The 22,954-nt window shown below is 39.3% G+C and overlaps 1 protein-coding gene across 1 annotated transcript; it reads right to left on the bottom strand.

The window, feature by feature from the left end:
* Positions 1-533: 533 nt before the first annotated feature.
* On the bottom strand, positions 534-8,663 carry LOC103798072 (T-lymphocyte activation antigen CD86-like; the record flags this gene model as incomplete). The annotated part of the gene is made up of 4 exons (XM_009070315.1): positions 8,618-8,663; positions 7,017-7,355; positions 2,623-2,942; positions 534-657 (listed from the first exon to the last, which is right to left on the bottom strand). Coding segments are annotated over exons 1-4 (829 nt in total), but the record flags the coding sequence as incomplete, so codon positions are not given.
* Between the last annotated feature and the right edge of the window lie 14,291 nt (positions 8,664-22,954).

The raw sequence follows: 22,954 nt of genomic DNA on the forward strand, positions 1-22,954 counted from the left end.
AATGGAGAAATGCAATGCAAAGATAGAATTCTGTTCCTAGTACAAGATGATTCTTCCAGTCTAGTGTTGGGCAGCCTCCAGTGGAGCAATGCCTCAATTGTTTAGCTCTGTGATGACAAATATCCTTGCACTTCATGTGTCATTTCATCCCTCATCCAGTTCCACCTTTCTTATAAATGGTGGTGGACAGGACAGATTTATACCATTCAATGATTTTAGGAGGCTAATCTATCCAAAACCTAGAAAAAAAATTATGAAACTACAGGATAAAGTGGTAAGCTTGTGCCATCACAGTCTCATAGAGCACATAGAGGGAGAAGTGGATCCCAGGGCAAGACAGGAGAAAGATGTTTTGACTTGCTGCAGGATGGAGTAAGTTGTTGCAGGAAGTAAATTGTCAAGGAACTTTAGCTAAAGTCCATTGTGAAACCTAACTTTCTGCCAGCAGCTGGAAAGTAGGTGAAGGGATGATTACAAAGGGTAAAGTTCGTGACTTGAGGGACAGTAGAGCTGAATGAGAAGTAACAGCTTACCCTGGTTGTTAGATGAGGTATTTCTGTTCTTCTTCAATATCACAAACCCCAGAAGAAATATGATCAGTACAACCACAGCTATAACTGGGCCAAAGAAATTTATCTTTACTTGCTCCTTCTCTTCCTCCTGTATCTCTGAATAAGAAAACAGAGAAGATACACCAAAGATTTATTTTGGTGACAATTAGCTAAAACAATCTATCCCAAACTTATGTGAATTAGAAGTTTAGGTAAAGGCCCTCAGTATCCTTTGCTTTTACAGTGCTTTAAGTGTCAATAAATCATTATCCACATTGCCTTATTTCCATTTCCGAGGACAAATTCCAAGAAAGCAGCAGGTCTTCATGGTCATTTCAACAATAGTAAGGCAAAGCACTCTTTCTGAGGTTTGGGTAACAACTTAATTAACACAAGAGTTTACAAGGTAGCTACTGTGCTAATGCTCCTCTGTGCTATTGTGCAAGTTCAAAGAACCTGAGATGTGTTCTTGTTTGGTATCTATTGGAAATGGTGGTCAAAGACTAATGAAATGCCGTAAGGGATATGAAAGTATTAGGGAATGCAAAGGAGTTTCCCTTTATTTCTGGTTTTTGTGTTTTTGAGGTTTTGGTTGGTAGGGTTAACAGCTGATAAAGCTTCAGTTCCTGCGAAGCAAAACTTATGTTTATGTGGAGTTTCTGGTTTCCTAGCCACCATCAGGTGGCTACTTTCATAAAGCCAGGAAGAATTGAATAGGAAAGAGGAGGATACACATTATAGCTAATATATGTAATATAGCCATGTCCACACTCATGAGCAACATGTAGAGCTGTATAAACCTCAGAAGACTCCAGGATGGTATTTTGATATTATTTAAAAGTCATAGAATGTAGAGACATTAGAGGCAGTTCACCATATTTGACATCGGTAAATTAACCCTTTAAATAAACTTCTATTAAGAAAACTTCAGTGTGGAACTTCTTTTTCAGACCAAGTGGCAAACTTCTTTTACATCTGCAGCAGTAAGGTGCATGTCTGTACTACTCTGCCAGGCTTTCCTGCAAAGTTACCATTCCCTCTTGGCTTGCATTTCCTGTCAGCTGAAACCCAGCTCTCTATCTTCAACATTGTTGAAAGGAGATACATGCAAGCCAAACGAACTTATGACCAAAGTGGGAATTGTCTTTATTTTGATGTGCTTGTGCTATACCTTATAAACAAAAATATGTCATAGGATGTTTCCTTGTTCCAGAAGATAAATAAAATACTGCTTTAGTTTAAAGAAAGGATCAGTCATATGGAACCCTGAGATAATCCAACAGTAAAGTCATATTGGAACTCAGGTCCCCATCTTCTTTTTGCAAGAGGTGTCTGAAAAAAGGCACAATCTCAGAGAATAAAAATCCCCAAATAGTCATTTTAGTATGTGCACTACGTTCTGCCAAATGTTATGAAAACCACCAGGAATGCTTCTAATACTAGTCCAAGTTTCATGGCCTTTACACTTAAACTCAGCACAGTCTATTTGGCAGTTTGTGAGCCAAATATGGTTCAAGGGACTCTTCTGTTTAGCTTTCTGCCTCTCTCTAAAGAATGATTAAGAATAGAAACTCAAGCACTTTAAAACAGAAAAAAAACCCCAACCTTTTTTTACTCTCAGTGTAGTCGAACTCTAGAACAGTTTGTGAAGAGAGGTTGTGGAATCTTTATCCTGGAGGCATTTAAAATTCAACTGCATAAGGCCCTGTGTTTCTGTGAAGTGGCAACCTCTCTCAACAGCTATCACCCCTGGAGAGAGGTTGCCCTCTAATCCAGAGATCCAAGTTGCTTTGTTGATACTGCAGCACCTTCTAGGGTGGGGATGAATAGGGCTGTGTTCTGGATTATGTAGCAGTAGTCTTCCTTCTCTGTGTCCTTTCCTTTCTGTAATAAGATTTTCTACATGGAAAGGAGGGGGAATTCAGTGGCAAACAAGGATGGAGAACATACAACCCTTGTAATCAACTGCTACTACTACTTAGGGTTTATTCCATGCCTTGGCTATGTTGCTGTCTGTGATCTGCTTACTGCAGTATGTCCTGCTCCTTCCCATGCAAAAATTGGAATGGACAAATGGAGACTCACCTATGAGTGGCACTGAGACAAGGTTTCCCAGATGCTCTCCAAGGTGAAGCAAGCAGCTAATAGTGAGGGTGTTTGTAGGAACTGGGATGTTCAGCTTGCTAGTAACATTGTACAGCTTTGTTACAGCATCCTGTGAGATGTCCATGTGAGGCGTATGCCTGCGCGTTATGTTTTCATATGAAATTAGCCAAGTCATCTCCTTAGGCTCTGGATAGCCTCCACTGGAAGAACAGGAAAGATTCAAGTATCTGTTGGGTTTTAGTTCCCCAGTGTGCAGTCGTGCTATCTCAGGTTGACTATAGTTGGCTGAAATAGACCAAACAGAAAGCATCGTGAGCCAGACATACCACATTTGTGACAACTCCTGCCAATTATTTAAGGCTTTTGGGCAGAAGCAAGTCTAAACAATTTTCTTCAGGAAGACAGTGGGTGTTCCAAGGGTTTTTTTGTCAATGGTTGGTCTTTTTCTTTTGGTGTATATGTAGACTTGCTGCATTTTGTCCTCAGCCTGTTTCAAGGATGTAAGCCAGACAATGGGCTTCTGTCTCTCCCACCTCCTTTAGATCCTCTGAGACCTCAGAAAGTCAGAGCTTAAGAAAAAAATGGGAATGAGACACAGTGCTTCCTACTTTTGGCCTTCTGAGTAGGTATGGGAAAAACCACAAACATCTAACTGTGAAATGCAGAGAAAGAAATCATCTGAGAGAATTCAGATGGGGTAAGCTGGAGGTGCAGTGCTGTCATAAGTAGAAATATCCTTGGTTTCTGTCAGTATTGCGAGTAAACATTGTGCAGCATATAAAGTAATTCATTCCATTTGATGTAGGCCTCCCTCAGCTTGGCCTTTTAGGTGGAAATGACTAGAGCTAAAGGGTTTTTTACTTTGTGACATTGGGTAGTCATCAAGGAAAAATACATCTGTTGCTTTAAAAAGTCAAGTTTCCCAGGCAAGAAATAGTGAAACAGGATTGGGAAGAATTATTTAAACATAAAATATGAATGATAAATGGAAGATTTTAATCAATTTATTTAACCAATACTCTCTCTTAAATAATATTCTCAACCAGGATTTGTTTGGTTGAAAGTTCATGGTAAAAATAGTAGCCTATAATGGAAAAGGAGGAGACAATGCAGACATAATGATGACTACATGCTGGCATACAGCAAATTAAAACAAAAAAATCCCCCCAAAATCAGCAATGAAACCACAGAGACATACTCAAGACTTCATTGACAATATTTCATTATTTTAGCACCAATAGGACTAGGTACAATATGGAGAAATACTGGAGAAGAGGAAAAGGATTCTTATGAAAATATGAGCCTAAGAGAGTCTCACTCTTCTGCACAGACACTCAATGTACAGGACCCGGGATCTAATCCTTGCCCTAGTGAATTCATAATATGGATGAATGAAGAAATATGATGTTGCTATTATTTGCTTTATACTAGCACACAGGGAGTAGGATTTAGCTTAATCGCTTAAGTCCCCAAGAGAGTCCATGGATGTGCATTCAAAATGGAAAAAGCGCCCCTTTTTTATATACCAGAATTTAGTTGTCCCTCAGGAAAGGAAAGAAACTTCCTCTTTCTCCTCAACATCTGACTTGCTTAGCTGACTGCTGGCAGACTTCTGGTCTGGAGTATTTATTCTCTCCTTCGCATTTTATAGGGATGGCAAGGCTGTGAAACTTGCCACATCATCCAGGTGATTTAAGGGTTTCAACTTTATTGACAGTAAGCAAGTGGAAATAGTGGAATATACCCTGATCAAGGCACTTCTGTTTTATAGCTTCTGGAACTTCAATTTACTGAAAAGTGATGTTGGTTGCATGCAGAGTGTGGGTTACGTATATCTGAATTTTGTGTTAAAAGAAAAGCCTGTTTCAGGAAGTCTTTCTTATTTAAAGAGAGTGTCTTCCAAAAAGGCTATGGGCTCAGATTAAAATAACTCAAGAGGCAGCAGATCCATCAAGCCATTAATATTTTTCTCAATTGCTTAATCACCCTACTTGATTTTGTTCTATTTTCTTAAGTGTGCCTTACTTCTCAGTTGCTTCCAGATGCTGACTGCCACTGAATTAGCATTTTCTTTTTTACATTCAGTATTTTATGTGTATTTCAGGTTCCCAGACTCTAAAGCCAAGACTCTTCTCATTCTTCTGTGTTATAAGGTAATCAGATTGTCTTTTTAATGTCTTCAGTTGTACTGTATTTTTTTTCAGCCATCAGATAACTGTAGGAGAGCTTTTCTTTCAGGTTAAAATGAGGTCACAAATGGTTAAATCTCTCTTTTGACATCAGTTTCACTCTCAACACTTTAAGTAGTGCATATTTTGAAACAGTTTCCCTGGTCTCACCTGCTTTGCTTATTGATCCTGCCAGAGGAATCACTGCAGACATATTATAGCAACAGGTTTTCCAGTTAAGCTGCTTGTCACCATGGTCCCCTACCCTGCATGGTTTAAGAACCAAAGTTTTCCATTGTGAAGCCTTCTCTTATTTTCTGGAGAAGGATTTGAGTTCACTGTTATTATGTAAGTCATCCTGACTGTACACAATACACATAGCATGTAAGCACAGGACAGCCCCAAGAACCACACCATGTGCCTGAGAGCGTTATCCAAATGCTTCTTGAACTCTGTCAGGCCTGGTGCTGTGACCACTGCCCTGGGGAGCCTGTTCCAGTGCCCAAACACACTCTGGGTGAAGAACCTTTTCTTAATAGCCAACCTAAACCACCCCTGACACAGCTTCATGCTACCTGTATATTGTCCTAATGTAAGACATATAAATAACATGTGTAAACTGTATATTAGGAAGGCACTTCAGTATTTCTGAATGGTGTTGGTCTCCAAGTGATTTAGATAGCTTTGTGTGACTGCCCTGTCGTTCATGTACAGCACTCAGTCTTTCTTATTACCATTTTAAGAGTAACATGCCAAACTACAAAAAACCCTCCATGTATGATATGAGAGTCTAATAAAAAACCAGCATGTAAGCACAGGTACATTTCAGCATTTCTACTTTACCTCTGATTATTTTGAAGCTTTTTTTTTTTTTTTTTAATATGGTTTTATACTGCTCCTTCCTTTGGGAGTTTATTGAACAAAAAGTCATCTGGAGGAAACACAACAGCACATGTTTAAAACGGTCTTCCAAAGTTAAACCTTAAAAGGTGTAGGAGAGTTTTAGTGCTTAAGTATGAGATATCTGTCACATGTTGCTCAGATGTTGGCTAAAATGATAAGTGATTTAACTGTTTGAATTAACTGAACAGCTGATGCTAAGCATATCTTAAATTGGAGGCCTTGATACTGAGTGCACCTTTCTGAGTTTCTGAACTCAGAACTGATCTAAGTTGTAAAACTTCACTGAAAATGCTTGTCAAGTAGATCCTGGGAGAATCAAAAATAACAATCTAGGTTTTCTATCTGTGGATCAAGGGAACACTTGCTGGTAGCACAAAGCTAAATAAGATCAGATGTCGTGGTACTCTGTTCTTGGCTGTTGTAACACATGGCCTGTTCTGTTTTGAAGCAGTATGCTGAAGCCTGAAAACATCAGTGGAAGTTAGAAGCTGTTATTATTAATGACTAGCACTATCACAGTGGAAGACAGAACACAGGCATATGGATAAAGGTTACTAACAGAATAGTTTGAAATAGAAAAACGTTGGGATTATATGTTAGGAGTTGCTAAAAATAATAGAAAATATTAGGAAAAGATTGGTGCCTCACTTCCATTTCCACATCAAAAGCTTTAATGCCTTTTCCTCTGATGCAAAAAAATCAGGCTGGATCTCATCAATGAATGCATATTTTCTTCAGAGATATTTCAGTCTTCCTTTAACTGAACACAAACTTCTACTCCTCCACGTGAGCAATTTTTTTTTTTCCCTGCAATTTATATGATCATAGAATAGATGGATGTTTGCAGAGATCTTGTTATGTTTCAATTCTAATTTAACACCAGTGAAGATAACTACTGCTACCTTTAATAGAAGTAGTGCATCAGATGCAAATAAAGATGTGTATTTTCCAGAGTCCTAAAGGCCATAAAACTTCCAGGAGGCAAGAGGAACCAGGCAAAGTGGTTTTCACTATAAAGTATGACAGAGTGGAAATCAAGAGTGATGTAATATTGTGCAAATTATTGCCTCATTATCTATGTTTTCTGATTACTTTCACCTGAGTACTTTTCATTCAGAGATGAGAATTTCCTATTGAGAATGTTCTTATCCATCTTTAGAAATTCTGCTCCAGTGCAGGTACATTTTCAGTGCCTTGGAGACAGGACCTGTATTTCTGGACTGCGCAAAGTCACAGAGAATCCCCCCAAACCCTCCAGACCAGATGGCAATTAGAAGAGATTACTCACCAATGATGTGCAGTGAGCACTCAGATGTGTGCATGATCTTCGGTGATCCTTTATCTATGTGCTGTATAATACACTTATACTGTCCCTCATCCACAACTTCTGCATTTAACAGTTGCAAGGTCCATTTGTCCATATCCATCTTGGTGCGATTTATGTATTCAGAATTAAGGTGCTCATATTTTTCTTGGCCGTGGTACACTTCGTGTACCACATGAGGGCCTTTTTGCCAAAAAACTCTTAAATCCTTTATGTCGATTTTCTGAGTGTTTGGAAGATAGCAGGATAGGTATGCCGTGTGATTGAGATATGCCTTCACCTGATGCACACTGGCAGCAATACCTTAGACAGAGAGAAGAAATTAGGATTTCCGTCAGCTACAAAAGAACACCAAATTGCACTCACAGAGGCAACGCTCAATGACAGTGGCAATAAACCCACTAGCATTCAGTCACAAATTCTCCCACTGGGTATGACAGGACACGTAGTTCTTCAAACTGACTCACTTAGTCATGTGGAGTTCAGGTCATAAAACTGTTTCTTATTTTTCTTCCTATATTTTACTTTCCAAGGAAGGCCTACCACACAGAGATTGCGACCATCTGTATTTCAGTAGACTTATCTGCAGGACAAAGCTCCAAACCATTCTTTTATGTTGCATCCTGAGTGTAATGAGATTCTGCCACAAAGGAGACAGTTGCACAATTTCTGTTTAAAAAGTTGAGTTAATTATCCTAACAGAATAGGAGAGCATTGCAGTTTTGAAGAAAATGTGAAGTACACACTGTGTGGTAAATGTTGGTGTCTATATGACTAGAAGGTCAGAAGCAGATGAACACTTTCAGTCTCACTGAAGAATTAATCTAAAGTTTATGACAAATTAAATGTCAGATTTAACTGTTCTGTAATTAATCCAAAGTTTAATGACAGATTAAATGCCAGATTTAACTGTTCTGTTGCTGATCTTGTGACCAGAAATAGTCAATAAACACAATTGTGCCTTCATGTAAAGAAAGGATTAACTATATTACACAATGGATGATTTTTCTCCTGCTTTCATCACTGCATGTATCCATTATTATGGGTGGCAATGGGCTGGGAGGACTGTCTTTTCCTGGAATAAGTATGCAGTCCTCTGTCCCAGAAGATACAAACATCTCTGCAGTGTTCAAAAGGAGGAGAAGATTTACAGTCTCTCTCCTGCTGCAAAGTTTTGACTGTTCTTCCAGAGCACCAGACTGCAAAATGATCTCTGTTGCTGTCCCATATCAAACTGTCAGTTTTCAGTTTAATACTGCTCTTCTCTATAATACACACAGGTGATAGGCACACATTTTAAAGACAGATTTAAACAGAAAATTTAAGAGCAACATAAACCAAATGCAATGTAAAGATATAAAGTTGAAGAAAGTACTTACTATATATATTTTATAGAGTCTCTGCACATAATTTAAAGACATGTCACATAGGCTATATGATTTTGATTGTGCAATGGAAATGATTAATCACTGCTAGGAAATGAGCTTCTTAGTGAATGAGAACATATCACACAACAGGACACAAACAATAAAAACAATTTTAACAATTAAAAATATGCCTTTTACCTGGGAGAAGTATCATAGCATAAAGGAAGAATATGCAGCCCTCCATGACACTGTAAGAAGGAGGAATGAAAGAAATATGTTAGAGGTAGAAAACATTCCAGTACTCCCAAAGAAGTGGCAAAACAAGAAGTTTTAGCAAGACAGAGAATATTGAGAAAGTTAATCTCACCTTTTCCCTTGGACTGGTGCAAGGACTTCTGTGTGCTTCACAGCCTTTAGCAACCACAATGCCATGGCAGATCTCTGCTGTACAGAGAAGGTGATGTGGTGCAAGATTACTGCACACTGGATATGCCATGGGAGGAACACAGAATCCCCCAGGGTGCAAAGGGCTCGACAAGTACCCAAAATGCCTGATGCGGAGGAAAGAGGAATGGGGAGCATGCTTGGCCTAGCACTGTGGGGAAGAAGATGGAGGAACTGAAAGTAGAGGAGGAGGAGAGCATGATACAAAAGAAGGTGGTGAGGGAGACAGTGCAATGATGTCAGCTACCAGAAATGATGAAGTATGTGACCTTCAGTTTTTTAACAGAAACCTATCCTTCACAACAGTGAAAGATAATGGAGAGAAGTCCTATATGATTTAGAGTTGAGGCTAAACAGCATGTAGTTTGTGGCCAAGAAAAACTGGTGTCTTTTTAGAAAAAAAACCCAACCCTATGACTTGCCTCATAAGCAAGTCTCTCTCCACTGGCTGCTTGGGTTCATGTGGTCTAAGGGTCTATAATCCTGGTAAACAGCCAAATGTCATTCCCCTGCACTGGTGAGAGAATGTCATCTACATCTGATGGGTCTGTGTTTGCTGGTTTGCACTGTAGCAGTGCCTCTGTGTTTTTTGCATGCCTTTCCCATATATTTAGGAGAAGCTTCTATACCACCCTTGCCAAGGTCACTCACTCTCCTCCAAAGAGTCATCTTTTGCTGGACCAGATGTAAGAGCTCTCCAGCTCTCATATTACTTAAAAACAGTGTGATTGCTGTCTGCTGTCCTCACTGATAGTATAGTTTCCTGATGGTTTCCCATTTTTCGTCATGTTTTATTTTAGGCTGGTACACTTTACCCCAAGACTTTGGGTGCAAGAGTCTCTTCTGTTGTTTAATGGAGAATTCCCCTCAGTCCACTGACATGATTTTTGTGTGTGTACTGCAAAGTATAGAACTGTTGATCTTTTTTCCAGCTTCATCCTGCCTTTTCTTGAGAAAGAGGAAAAAGCAGTCCAAATGTCTCAGAGGATATAGCTGGTTTTCTTTGTGATTCACCTGCCATAGCAGAAGAGGAGGGAGGAGAGGGAGGGCTTGTGCAGAATCCATTGTTATAAACAGAGGTCATTCACCTCTGCTTCAGCCACCCTACTACATGGTGAGCTTTTACTGAGGGATTTTCCTCCCGGGCGGGGCCCCACTGAATTAAACCACACAACCGACTGCCTAAACAAGTTGCCTATGCCAAGCCATGGAAAACTACAGAAACGACTTCTCAGCAGTCATATTTCCATCTTGTGAATAAGAATTTTTGCTTCCAGTCAAGTAAAAAAATAAAGGATAGCTCTATTTTTTTCAAGCTAGTGCAGGTGTGTAAGATGAGAAATTAAAACAATTTAACAACTGGAGACATAAGTAAAGTAGAGAGTACTGCTATAGCTAGGCATGTTTTGCATTGACTGCCTCACGGCAGAAGAGACCAAAACCAAAACTGAAAATAAGAGTGAGAGACAAAACCCTGGCATGAATACCCGATGACACTGCTTGCCTTTCTTTATGGGCTGGATTTGGAGCTCTAGGACAGAAGTTTCCTGGCTACTATCTTCCAGAAGAAGGCGTGTTGTTGGGGATGCCTGCATGAAGAAGGGTCCTGTGAGTCTGCAGAGGGGTGTACACCCACATTCCCTGCAGAGGGGAATTGCTTGTCAGTGAGTGTGAATGTGACAAGCAGCTTCTCTCATGTGAGCTGCTTTATAGAGAGTTGCCGAATCATTCATTGGGCCGCTAAAATTTCAGTTCTGTGAACAGCTTCTCTTCCCTGTTTTCACAAAATGCTTTTAACCTGCAAATGCAACTCCTTGGAGCCAGTGTCCAGAAGACTGTAGGAAGGAAGGGGAATTAAATAGTCTCTGTTTCGGCTACATACACCATTTGTTTGGTATATTCACTACAAATTCTGAGCTCAATTCTCTCTTATGTCTGCATGCCATTGAAAATCTTGTTGTGTCCCCCAGTCAAAGGGGGTTAAATAAGAGGGGAAAGATAAATTTAGCTTCAGAATATGGCCTGCTGTTGACAAATGGTGTAGACCAAACCACACTCTTTGTGGCCATGGCCCAGTGCATGAGCATTCTGCTCCACTTCAGAGTATTGTGGGTCTGGGTACTGATGGGCAGTTTTTCTGTTCACAGGCTGAGTGCATCCATCTGTGGAAATGGCAGTTTTTCGTGGTGCCACTGATAACTGATGAGATGAGAGTGGCTTGAAGATCCAGGGCTTTAAAATTATCTCTGACATCCAGAATAATGTGAGGTCAGTTCACGAGGAGGTAAGCACTTTCCCTTGCCATATAAGGCCAGCACTATGTGGTGTGTCTTTCTTGCCTGTTGAAGCTTTGTCAGCCATTCCTGGAGTTGTATCCATGACTCACAATTACAAATCATGTGTAGATGTCAGAGACGAAAAATGGAGAAGTACATTAATTGAAATTATGGCAGTATGCAGGCAGCAGTCACCCTCAACCCTTTATTTACTATCTCTGCAGTTCAGTCACTGAAAGGAGAAGAAACCATACGAGTACATGCACTATACAGGCCTGATTCATGACAGCTTTGGTTTTGGCCATAACCAGTCTGAGAAAACTCCTGACGCAGTTCCCATTTAACTTAGTATGGGGGGATTCCTGTCCTGAAGAACTCTAAGATCGATGCTTGGGCAAAAGAGGCAACTGCAGTCCCTTTACTTTTGAGGGCAATTGTCAGAAATTGCTGGGTGACTTATTTTGAGATTTGCTTGTGCTTTCTGTCTCCTGTTCCTCCCAATTCAGCATGTGAATCCAACATGTGAAACCCCAATAGGCACAGTAAAGCACAAAGATTTTGAAGTAAACAAGAGCTTTGTGTCTGGTATGCTTGCCTGGATTTTCATTAGCTCTGTATTTTTCCTGTTTTTATTTTTGGATGTAGTCATTATCTTTTGAAAGACTGTCAAATCTGTGCTCTTTGACTCCTAAGTTCCTTCATTGTCCTTCAGTTTCTTCCAAAATGTTCCTGTCTTGCATGTTCTCATATGTAATCAGTGTATTTTCTTTCAACAGGTACACATATTCTATGGAAAGACTCTCCTGCCCCATGCTTCATGTTGAACTCAAAACAAAACTGAACACAGAACTAGTTACTTATGCTTTTGACTTTTCTGGTGTGGGGAATTTTTCTGAAATTTCCACCATGTGGAACACTGAGTAGCTCCATGAGCAGTGCTGCGAGCCTCCTGGAGGGAGGACATCTGTGACTAAGACGTTCCACCGCTGACCTGAAAGCTATCTTAGGGGCTACTCAGATACTACTAAATTAGATTATTCTAGAAATGTATTTACCAGCCTTCTCCCATGTTGTAAGCACAGGTTGATTTGAACAAGTGTTATCAATGGAAACTTGCATTCCTGTGTGCTTCTCCAGAAAGTGTTTTAATTGATTGCAAAACTTTTTTTATCGCTCATTTTTTAGAACAATCTTTTACTCCATGTTACATTTAAAAATTTGAGGCTTGTTGTTTAATGATATTATTACATAAAAACCCCAACCCTCTACCTCTTTAATTTTTGATTTCTGAATGCATTTTGTATTCCTTCCCACTATCCCTCCTTTCAGTAACATCCTTTTATTATATCTAAGATCTTCAGGAGGACCATGACTTTCACCATGATTCTGAGATCACTCTAACATCTAGAAACTGCTCTTTTCATAAAAATTAAAACCCACCGATTATTTAAATAATACCTTTAGTCCAAAGATCATGGAGCATTCCACTGCATCTGTACGCAGAATTCTTTATGCACAACTAGGTACCTCTGAAAGAGAGCACAGCACCTGCCTAATGACACAGTCCCACTGCACAAATCATAGGACAAGAATGTATTCTCCCTCCAAGTGAAATTGCATGGGAAATTCAGAGGGAAAGAACATCATCAACCAGAACTAGACATTCTTTGGCATTAGCCATGTTTTTTGAGTTCCACCTAAAGGATGGGTCAGGTTGACATACTATTTCACAATAAGTTACAACTGGCCACAGAACTGGCAAGTGGGTTGAACCACTTCTGCATCACAGGTACCATAACAGGTGACATCTGCCCTCCTTTCCTCCTCACACTTGCCTCAAGGCTAGTAAAGCAAACTTGGCAACTGGAAAGTAGCAATTGCTGGCTTCACTTCTCACGAGATCACACTAACCCGTTTGACTTTGCAATAAAGCAGAGAAGGAGCACACCCTTGTTCCCACAGGCAACAGTTTAGCGATGCCATCTATTTAACAGACAGGTCACTTGCTGGAGTCTTGTCAGGAGTCATTGCACAGAGGAGGGAATTCAAATACAAAAAAAACCGTCCCTCAGCCTGGAAGACTCCTGCACAGGACACTTTGCCTGGAAATGGCATCATGGCTACGCAGTGAAGTACATGCATAACCTCAAATGGCAGTTTGCAGGGCACTTCTGAGGTCAAGGTATGCATTGTATAAAGAAGGATGAATCCATTATCTGATTCCCAACCTATATCCAAAGGCACCTAACAAGGATTATCATATATTATATGCTTAGGAAGACTCCTGCACAGGACACTTTGCCTGGAAATGGCATCATGGCTACGCAGTGAAGTACATGCATAACCTCAAATGGCAGTTTGCAGGGCACTTCTGAGGTCAAGGTATGCATTGTATAAAGAAGGATGAATCCATTATCTGATTCCCAACCTATATCCAAAGGCACCTAACAAGGATTATCATATATTATATGCTTAGACCTCAGGTATTGCATTCTTTATTTTCAGTAAGAGTCTTTAAAAATCAGCTGCGCATGCGACGCAAACCTCATACTTTTTTTCAAAGAGAAGGATCACTTTTTCTTGCAAAAAATTAATCTCAATTTTTAAATGAAGACGTGATATTCAGAATTTCAGTTAAATGAGCCAAGCCCTCCTGCTTTCAGTTCTAGTGCAGAAATCACTCTGGGGACACGTACTGATTTTCTCACAGTGCTTCTCACGGCACATTAACTGATTTACAAAACTAAAGAAAAAGATTTTGCCTTCTGGTTTTGGTTCCCTCCCTTCAACCACCAGAATTACAGTAGCTGGGAAATAAAAACGTGGTTCTCATCTCTATTGCTGTAAATTAAGACAGTTATCCTTATGACATGCATGATCAGAAAATACCCTGCAGATCCACTTTGGCCCTTTTGCCTGGTTTCTGATTATAAATGCCCTGCTCTAGGAATTCAGGAAATAATTGTGCTGGTGCCACTATAGAATGGCCTCTGGCTCATTCTGCTATAGCTTGGTCAGCTTGCCCCAGGGAATAAAGGATGTGTGTGAAGCTGCTATGATAGCAGCTGTGACTCAAATGAAAGAGAGAGCAGCTGTGGAGTCACTTCACTAATAGCAATTATATTTTATGAATGTATGCTCCTACTTGTTTATAGGAGCATTACAAAGGCCTGAGTCTGTAACTGTTTAAATCATTATCAGATAAAGAAAAAAAGGCTTAACCACGCATTTGAAAGCATTATTACAATACTAGGGAATGCCTTATTTCTTTGTCTGGGGTTTCTGTCTCAGAGGCAGCAAAATACTCCAGCATGGATCTTGACAACCGAAATGTTCATTCTTTCCTTCATCCTCAGTGCTTGTCCTCCACCATATGCAGAAAGCCCAGATCACAGAAAATCAGCCCTTTCCTGTCACAAATACATTTGTGCTTCTATTGCAAGCACCCTCTGTCCAAAAGAACTTTTCTCTTTTTGAGCTGAAATTCCCCTTCTTTCAAAGTACATTTAATTCTCTCATAAGTGTCAATGTTATTCTCAGTGTCCCTGAGCTGCTGTGTAGCTCTGGTCTTCAAGAAAGCCTTTGCTTGGATTTTATCTGAAGGAAATAACCTTTTTTGAAAAAGGCTAAGTTTTCATGGCTGGCAAATTCTGTTCCCTTTTGTTTGCTTAAATGGGTCTTATATTCATAGAATGGGAAATAGATTCTTTTGGCAAAGACTGAAGTTACTACAGTGAGATTAAACAGAACTATCTGTCCTTCTCCAATACTTTGCTGCTGAAAGTCACCAAGTTAATTTAAGAACTGATGACACAATAAAAATACACCTAAACAGATTGTTATATAAGAACAGCGGTATCAGGGTGGATTCCATAACATTTGTGGGAAATTGGAGAAATGTAAGGCCATACCTATGCCACAGTTGCCCTTCTCGCCATGTTCTCATTGACTTTTCTACATGACTGAGTAAAGAAGTTATGCTTATGTGTTTGACTATTTGTACGTATAATTCTTTGATAAATTGGTAAATTCATTTTCCTGTACTGCCAATTTATTTACATGGAATTTGATTTCTCCTGAAACCTCGTTTTGATTCTGCCAGCTTAGTAAAACTTGCAATTTTATCATCCATTAAGACTTGTTTCAAGTTGGCTCATAAGCATGCGGTGAGCCTCGTAAAAGCCCAGCTTAATGGCTGCAGTTGTGTTTGCCAGCTGTAGATCAAACAGTACTCACACCTGAGTCTTTTTGTCTGAATCACCGTTTATACATGGCATTCAAAAAGGAGCTCTCTGGGGGGAAAAAAATCCATCCTGTGTGTATTGCCTATTAAACATTATTAGAAATGAATTCCAAATCTGTTTCTATATACATGTTTTTCTTTGCCCAGGACAAACTACTCAACAGCTCTGATTAAAAATAGAGAAGTGGGCTTGTTAGGAGTGAAGAAGGGGAAGTTTTTTCTAGTCTGTAGCAATCAGAGAACTATAATTTCCTTTTAACAGTTTCCTGTGAACACAGCCAAAAGAATAATTTCTTCAACTAGATTGATTACAGACTAATTGGTCCTAATTTACGTGTTTTCCAAACACGTTCAGCAAAACTCTAAAACCTAGGAGCATTTATAGGCTTCAGCTTTTTAGCTTGATTCTTAGTCTTGCAGTTAACAAGAAAAACAGGAGAGGAGCATAGGATTTTCAGAGATGATGGAGTATCCTCCTCCTGCTTTTAGATGTCACCAAAAGTAGTGATGGATGAGACCTAAACATTGTATTGGAAGTAATCAAATTGGGAATGCTAAATATTCTTTCTCTTTCTGCCTACTGAGTCTCACCATTTATACTGGATGTCATACAAATTTATTGAGTTCAGTTTTCATCTGAGTCAAATCACCAACCAGCCAGGCTGCTTGTAGATAGACTAGGAGGCAGTGCTCTTTATATGAGCCTGGGTAACTTTTGGTGAGATGGGATTTGGCTCCTAGTTCATGTGAAAGTTTTGCTATGCATTTACAGGTTAGTTTTGCCTATACATTTATGGATAATAATACATATTTGATGCTGATTTGCAATGTATTGACTGTAATACTCTCTTAAAAACCAATGTGTCTGAATCAGAACAGAATTTAAAAAGTTTGGAGCAAGACAGAGACAGCGCGTAGGCAAGGAAAGAGAAACTAGATCAGGCTTTAATTGAAACACATAAAAACTACACGAGAAGACCACAGAGAGGCAAGGATTTTGTAGGACAGAATTAGGAGTTAGCAGCATATAATAAGGATTTTAAGAAGAGGTTAGTGAGAATGAACTCTAATAGTTTTAGGGGAAAAATAGTTGATGGTAGATCATGAAGAAAAGGTAAGCAATTATTCAAAAAGACAGAATTAACTTGAAAGCCCACGCTTAAGAGTGAATTTTCATCAGAAGTTCAGCCCCTTCTTTGTCTGTTGCTAAAAGAAAAACCTTCAAGTTGAAATTGAAGAAATAACATGAAGATACAGAGTAACGATTGAAAATAAATCTCCAAGTTGCATATATAGGAAGAGGAAACACGTTCTTTCTTGAAACAGGTCACACTAAAGATTGTGTATATTTCTAATACACCACAACCCCAAAAGCTAACAGGTATCTGGAAAGATGTTTTCTTGCAGGCTCTGTGAAGGTTTCCCCTGGAGTTACATAGCAGCAAGGACAAGATGCTAGGGTCTGCACAGAGCCTCCCTGAAATCCGTAACTGTGCAGCACAGGAGCAGGTTAAAGAGATTTGCCCATCCAGAGCTGCTTGTGATACTGAGAAACACTAACATGATAAAATGACGTGCAAGAGATTGACTGAAGCACGTGCAGACATATGGGGATATATTCCTGCCATCTACAGCACAGGTGCAAATGTTGTGAGCAGCTCAGACTACACCCCTCATGCTTGGCAGATGTTCCAAGCTGACAGAGGGCCAAAGTGCATATGGCTGAAGTCTTAATTTTTGTACACACAGGTACTACTTACTATCTTAGTAGATTTTACTTATGGTAGGCAGATGTTTTGTAGATATTTATCAGAGTGGGAAAAGCATGGGATAAAATGGTCAAAAGTGAGCAAATCTAGAGTACTGAATTCTGTGAGGATGTGGAGATGTTTTCTGAGAAATCTGTTATTGGGTTGTAACTGTGAGGGAGATAAAGGACATCCTAAAGGTAGGGATATTAGTGCCCTAGGAAATGGTGTGGCCTAAAGGTGACTAAGTGCTGCCTTCCTTGGGAACCCCAGAAAGCTTCCAGAGGAACAGGTGATTCATTACCTAAAGCTGAAGTAGCCATCAGGAAGGTAGGTGAGAAATCATGAGCAGCCCAAAACTGGGGTGATGGCATCTGGCCCCTTAGCCATATGTAGGATCTCGGTTTTCTGTTAAAGACATAAGGGATGCCAAAACATTCTTCATTAACCCCAGTATATTAAATGCTCATGCAGAAATGATACTTGACTGATTAAAAAGCAAGATGAGTTCCAGACAAAGGTGCAATACAGTAAACAACACGGAAGTATCCAAGGTATTGTTAGGAGGTATCTTGAAACTCTGGAGGTATGATTCTGAAATTGTTTCGGCATAGTCCCCCTAGAGTGTCTAGGTACCATCAAGGCCAAACCCTCTGCTAAGTGCCCTGAGGGTACAAAGCACAAAAAGACTGAGAAACCAAACTATCTTGTTTCTACTGCCACAGTCACAGCTCACTCTGAGAAATGAAAAGAACCCTGGCATGAATTACCCCCAAATGAGTTGTACAGGACAAATCTTAAAATCTAGGGAAAGTGGTGATGTCTTTTATTAGATACAAATATTGGGGGAAAAAACATAAAGATCTTGAAAAGGCTCAAAAAATACCTGACAGCTTGCTTTCTTTTTCCTTTTATATGAGTTGCTTCAATAGGAAACATGATCTTCCTACAAATCTTGCATCATTTAGACTATCCTGGCTATACCAGGACTGCTATTATAATTAAGGCTTTGAATGTCCACATCCAGAAAGCAAGAGATGCTAAACACAATTCATGGAGAGAACGCGGTGCTTCAGAATGGAAATTCTGACAATTAGCACACTGATGAGGAAGCCACCTGCATGAGTTCATGTTCTTGGAGAAGCTCTCAAAAATATGTCTTCAATCTGACCACTTTCTAGGACACGTTTTTCTTATTCTGTGCTAATAGGTACCTGATTTCCCTCAGGATTTCCAGTCTAAGAGCTTTTTCTGCTAACAGGCACCTTCATCACTGCCTTTAAAAGGAAAGGTGCATCACTCTATCAGAAGAGCACACGCAAATCCCCATTCTCTTCTTTAGGAGGCACAAGTTCATGGTACTCATGAGAAGATTCAGACTTCCTTTTCTCATGCTGCAGGGCTATCCTGTATACCAGGCTAAAGGTAGTCCTGTAGTAGGACCAAATCACTTCTGAACCAGTTCTACTTTGCACAGAAGAATTACCAAGTGTCTTGGTCAGAGAAGGAGCAGAATAATTTCCATTTACTAGTGATTCATGTGGGATATGGGAGCTCTGGATTCATATTGCTGCTTCCAGGAGTATATTAAGAGTTTTGCATTGAATATTATGATGCCAAATGCATTGGTGGTGGCTTGGTGCTGAGAAAAGGAGACCACTAATGACCTCTTCTGTGAGACAACTCACATCATCCAGCCAAAGCAGTATTCTCCCTTTCTAATTCACAGGTTCAGGAGTGGTTGAGAATTGCCATCTACCAGGGAATAGCTGTCTACAGTGTTATTTCATAATGTGAGAGATGAAAGCATACACACATCTCACAGGCAGGACTGTGAATTGGCCTGCACCCTCCCTGCCTCTGGATGAGGGCTCTAACCACTAAATAACTGTAAAAATAGTCCCAATCTAATAGGCAGAGAGAGACATCATCCTTCTAAACATATTTCCAAAGGAATAAGCACCTGCAATCCAATTTAGTGCAGAGACTGATTCAATAAATATGTTCTGAGACAACCAACTACATCAAGTCCATCATATAAGACAAAGAGAGGAAGGGCTGGGACTTGGTAGTGCCTGAATTAAGTAAGTATCGATAATAACTAGTTTCTTTGACGCCATCACTTTGAGGCAGCTGTGAAATAATAAACCCCTTTGGACAAAACTTGCATTTTTAAACCTCTCTTTCCATATTCGCCTACCTAATGCTCTGCTAATGATGGTTTATTTGCTTAACTAAATGTCTTATTAATGTACCTATGAGAAATTATTTTGCCAGGGGTGACCTTCCTTCAGCTAGGGTAAATAAAATTACTTTATTTTCCCGACCCTTGGCTGCTAATAGGACCAAGAATGATTGAAAAACCACTGAGAGAGTACAAAATATTGACAGGTACACTGGGAGTATCAATAAAGTCATAGAAAATATTGGTGCATTAGGTCATCAATGAAACTAAACAGCCAGAGGAAATGAGAAAAACTGACAGCATCATCAACTCATCTCTTACCCTATGTGGGATTTGATAAAAGAGCTATGCAGTAGTCTCCTCCTTATCCTGAATGTTTCCTATTTTGAGACCCTTCTATCATTGCCTGAAAAGAGGTTGACAACATGAGAACTGCTAGAAAGAGTTCAATTTTCAGGGTTTGACATGGGGCTAAATTGAAGATAATCCCCTGAAGTTAAAGCAGACATAAAAAGGAGAGAAAATAGCATATTTCAGAGATGCAGAATCTTACACCCCTCAATACATTTGGGGAGTTGCACTGAAAGAAGGATCCTATCCATAAGGGTAAGCAGTACAAGTAGTTTTCTCTTGGACCAACGAGATGCAGACTACTGCTGTCCTGAGGCTAGTCCAAAGCAGATGACAGCTCAAGACTCTGCAGGCTAGCCTATAGATAGCTTCCCTGCTGGTGAGTAATATTTGTAACCTTTAGAAGCCGTGATTAAGTGTGTCTGCATTGTAACTTGTACACATCCAGATATGCAGAAATTGCTATCTTGAATCATATTGCATTGTGAGGGCTGGAAACTGTGTTTGTAGTGTATTAGCTTGCCAAAATGGGAAAGAGAGGGTTTTAAGCCATTTTGAATGAAAGGAGGACAATTAGGTTGAATAACGGAAAATTGCATAGGTTACTCAATAAACAGCAATTTTGATAAGTCTAGCAGTTACCTCAAAGAGACTAAAAGAAGATTATGTTTGTTATATTACCATTATTACACATTTTTAAGCCTCAGACAGGTTTTTTTCCCAAACTGAATCCCATTTGTGTTCATCTGAAGTGCAGTTGTTGACTTCATACTATATCTTGAAAGTATATTAATTCACTTTACTGCAGTTGTAATTTGAGCACTATCTTGCTTGATTTTAGTTGGCTTAGTGGGAAATACTGTTTTATTAGGATATGAATGCATTTTAAGCTTCTTTGTTCATTAATAGGTAATCATCCTTGTAAAAGGCTCTCAGGCATAGGGCTTTTCCCTTTTAGGAATGCAGTAAGGTTATAAAAGCTGTAGTCATTCTCTGTTAAGTATTTGTCTCTATCTTTTGATTTGTACCCATGTTCTTCACTGTATATTATACAGTTCTGTGTAAGATACTTGCTTACCTTAGCTTTTAAGATTATTGCATTAGATGGCTACATATAGCTGTGCGCCAGTGGGTACTATATTAACAGAGTATGAACCTGAGGGAAAAAATCTAGCTATATCTAATTATACATAACCTCAGAAGGTTTAATGGACTGTCTGTGTGGTCATGGTCTCCTAAAAACCTACTTGGCCCACACTACATTTCCAACCATATTTTGTCATCCTTCATCATTAGGCTTTACTTTTTGAACTACTATAACCTCTAGAACTCTAAGTACTTCACCTTGACTTTGCATTTTGTATAACAGCCAATGGATCTTGAAATATTCTTCAAGGTTATTTAATGTACTTCTGTTATCTCATCACAGTTCTGGCAAACACAAGTGAAAGGCTGTGGAGTTTATTAGCAATGCTCTGAAATATTTAGTCCATCACAATATGCCTAAAAAGGATTATGTATTATCCAAACATGTTTTTTATGTGTTCTAGATTTACAGTTTTATTGCAAAGGCAAGCTTTTAAAAACTCAGAAATCCCTGCACATGTTATAATGCTCCACCTGCCTAGCCCAGTGCATTCATTTATGTAGGCTTGAAGGAGCAATGTACCAAAACTAGTATTGTACAAAACCGGTAAAGTCAGGACATCTTTAATAGAGGAATATGTATCTGCCTATGTGTAGTACCATTCAAACACCTCCTTTAATGCATTATTTCTGTTACGTACTATTTATAGCCTAGAAAAAGTCATGAGCAGCATTGCAGTACCTCAGTGCCACAGCATAGTTATATCTGAAATAAGACATGCTATCAAAGACTATGTTTTTATGGAGCATAAAGACTGGGTTCTAGTCTGATGAGGAAAAGACCTGAAGAAATGCAACAGCCTTAATAAAAAGACATTTTAATTTCACTGACACTATCAATTACATTGACCTGCTCAGATGTTAATGATGTGAATGTTAACACCTCTGGTTATGATGTGATTAAGACAGATCGAGAGCAAAAAAGGAGTATCAGAGGTAGGACTATACAGGGAAGATACAATTACCTTGGTTTAGGTCTGTAGCTCATAGAACCATGAATTATTTAGGTTGGAAGGAACCTCTGGAAGTCATCTAGGGGAACCTCTCTGCTTAATGCAAGTCTAATTAGATCAGGTTGCTCAGGGCCATGTCCAGTTGAGTCTTGAACACCTATTGGGAAGAAGATCCTGTAATCACTTTGGGCAACCTCTACCAGTATCTGACAACTCTCAAGATAAAAAAACCCCAGTTGAACTAAACCAAAAAATATGATCTATAATTGAAATTTCTCATGTCCTAACTTGTGTCTTTTGCCTCTCATGTTATTGCTGAGCACCTGCAAGAAGAGCTAAATCACAACTGAAGAGTCCTGAATGCCTGTAGAACAGTGTGCCAATTAACACTGGAAAATACAACAAAGGTAGCAAGGTGGAAGGAAAGAATAAGAGGAATATGACAAGGGCCAACCCCTTAGAAGGATTAGAAAACTTGCAGTCACATTCAGGAGTTATACCTAACTAAGTTTCAACAATGGGCAGAATTCAAATCTGCACTGTTATTGGGAAATTAAAAACTGGAAGACTTGCACTTATCAATTAAACCTCAATAGAGTTTAATTTTTGTTCAAAGACTTTCAGACTCTCTGGACAGAAGAGACCTCTCTATTCACCTAAGCTGATCCTCCCTGTGCAGAGGCTGGATAATGTTTTTCAGAACTAGAACAAATAGCGTCTTTTAAAAAGAGAACTAATCTTGTCTTCCACATTCAAAGGGATAACGACCTAACCACTTTATCAAAAAAGTTTGCAGAATGTCACTTACATAACTTAAAAGCTTTACCAGCATAAGATAAATATTTTGGACTTCACTTCAAGGAATAAAGATGAAAGTTGCTCAATTGGAAGTTGGTGGTTACCAAGAGACCAGTGTTCAAGGCCTGATTATATTTAGCATGGCATATCACAGGAGAGTCTCAAACACAGACCACTTCAAAAGCTTTCATTTATGAAATCTCAAGAAAGTTATAAGCAGAATACGTTGGGCAGAACAATGTACGTGGAAGATGATGGCTCTTGAGGGGCGTTTATTAGCTGTCCAAAAGTCACCATCAAAGAAAAGAACATTGGCCATAGTGTTTTCCGTTGTTAAGGGAAAGCCATGATTAGAAATAAAGAAGCAATTTTTAACAAGTGGAATAATTGG

This window comes from Acanthisitta chloris, unplaced genomic scaffold (assembly GCF_000695815.1).
Source record: "Acanthisitta chloris isolate BGI_N310 unplaced genomic scaffold, ASM69581v1 scaffold37202, whole genome shotgun sequence".
In the NCBI taxonomy this organism is placed as follows: domain Eukaryota; kingdom Metazoa; phylum Chordata; class Aves; order Passeriformes; family Acanthisittidae; genus Acanthisitta; species Acanthisitta chloris.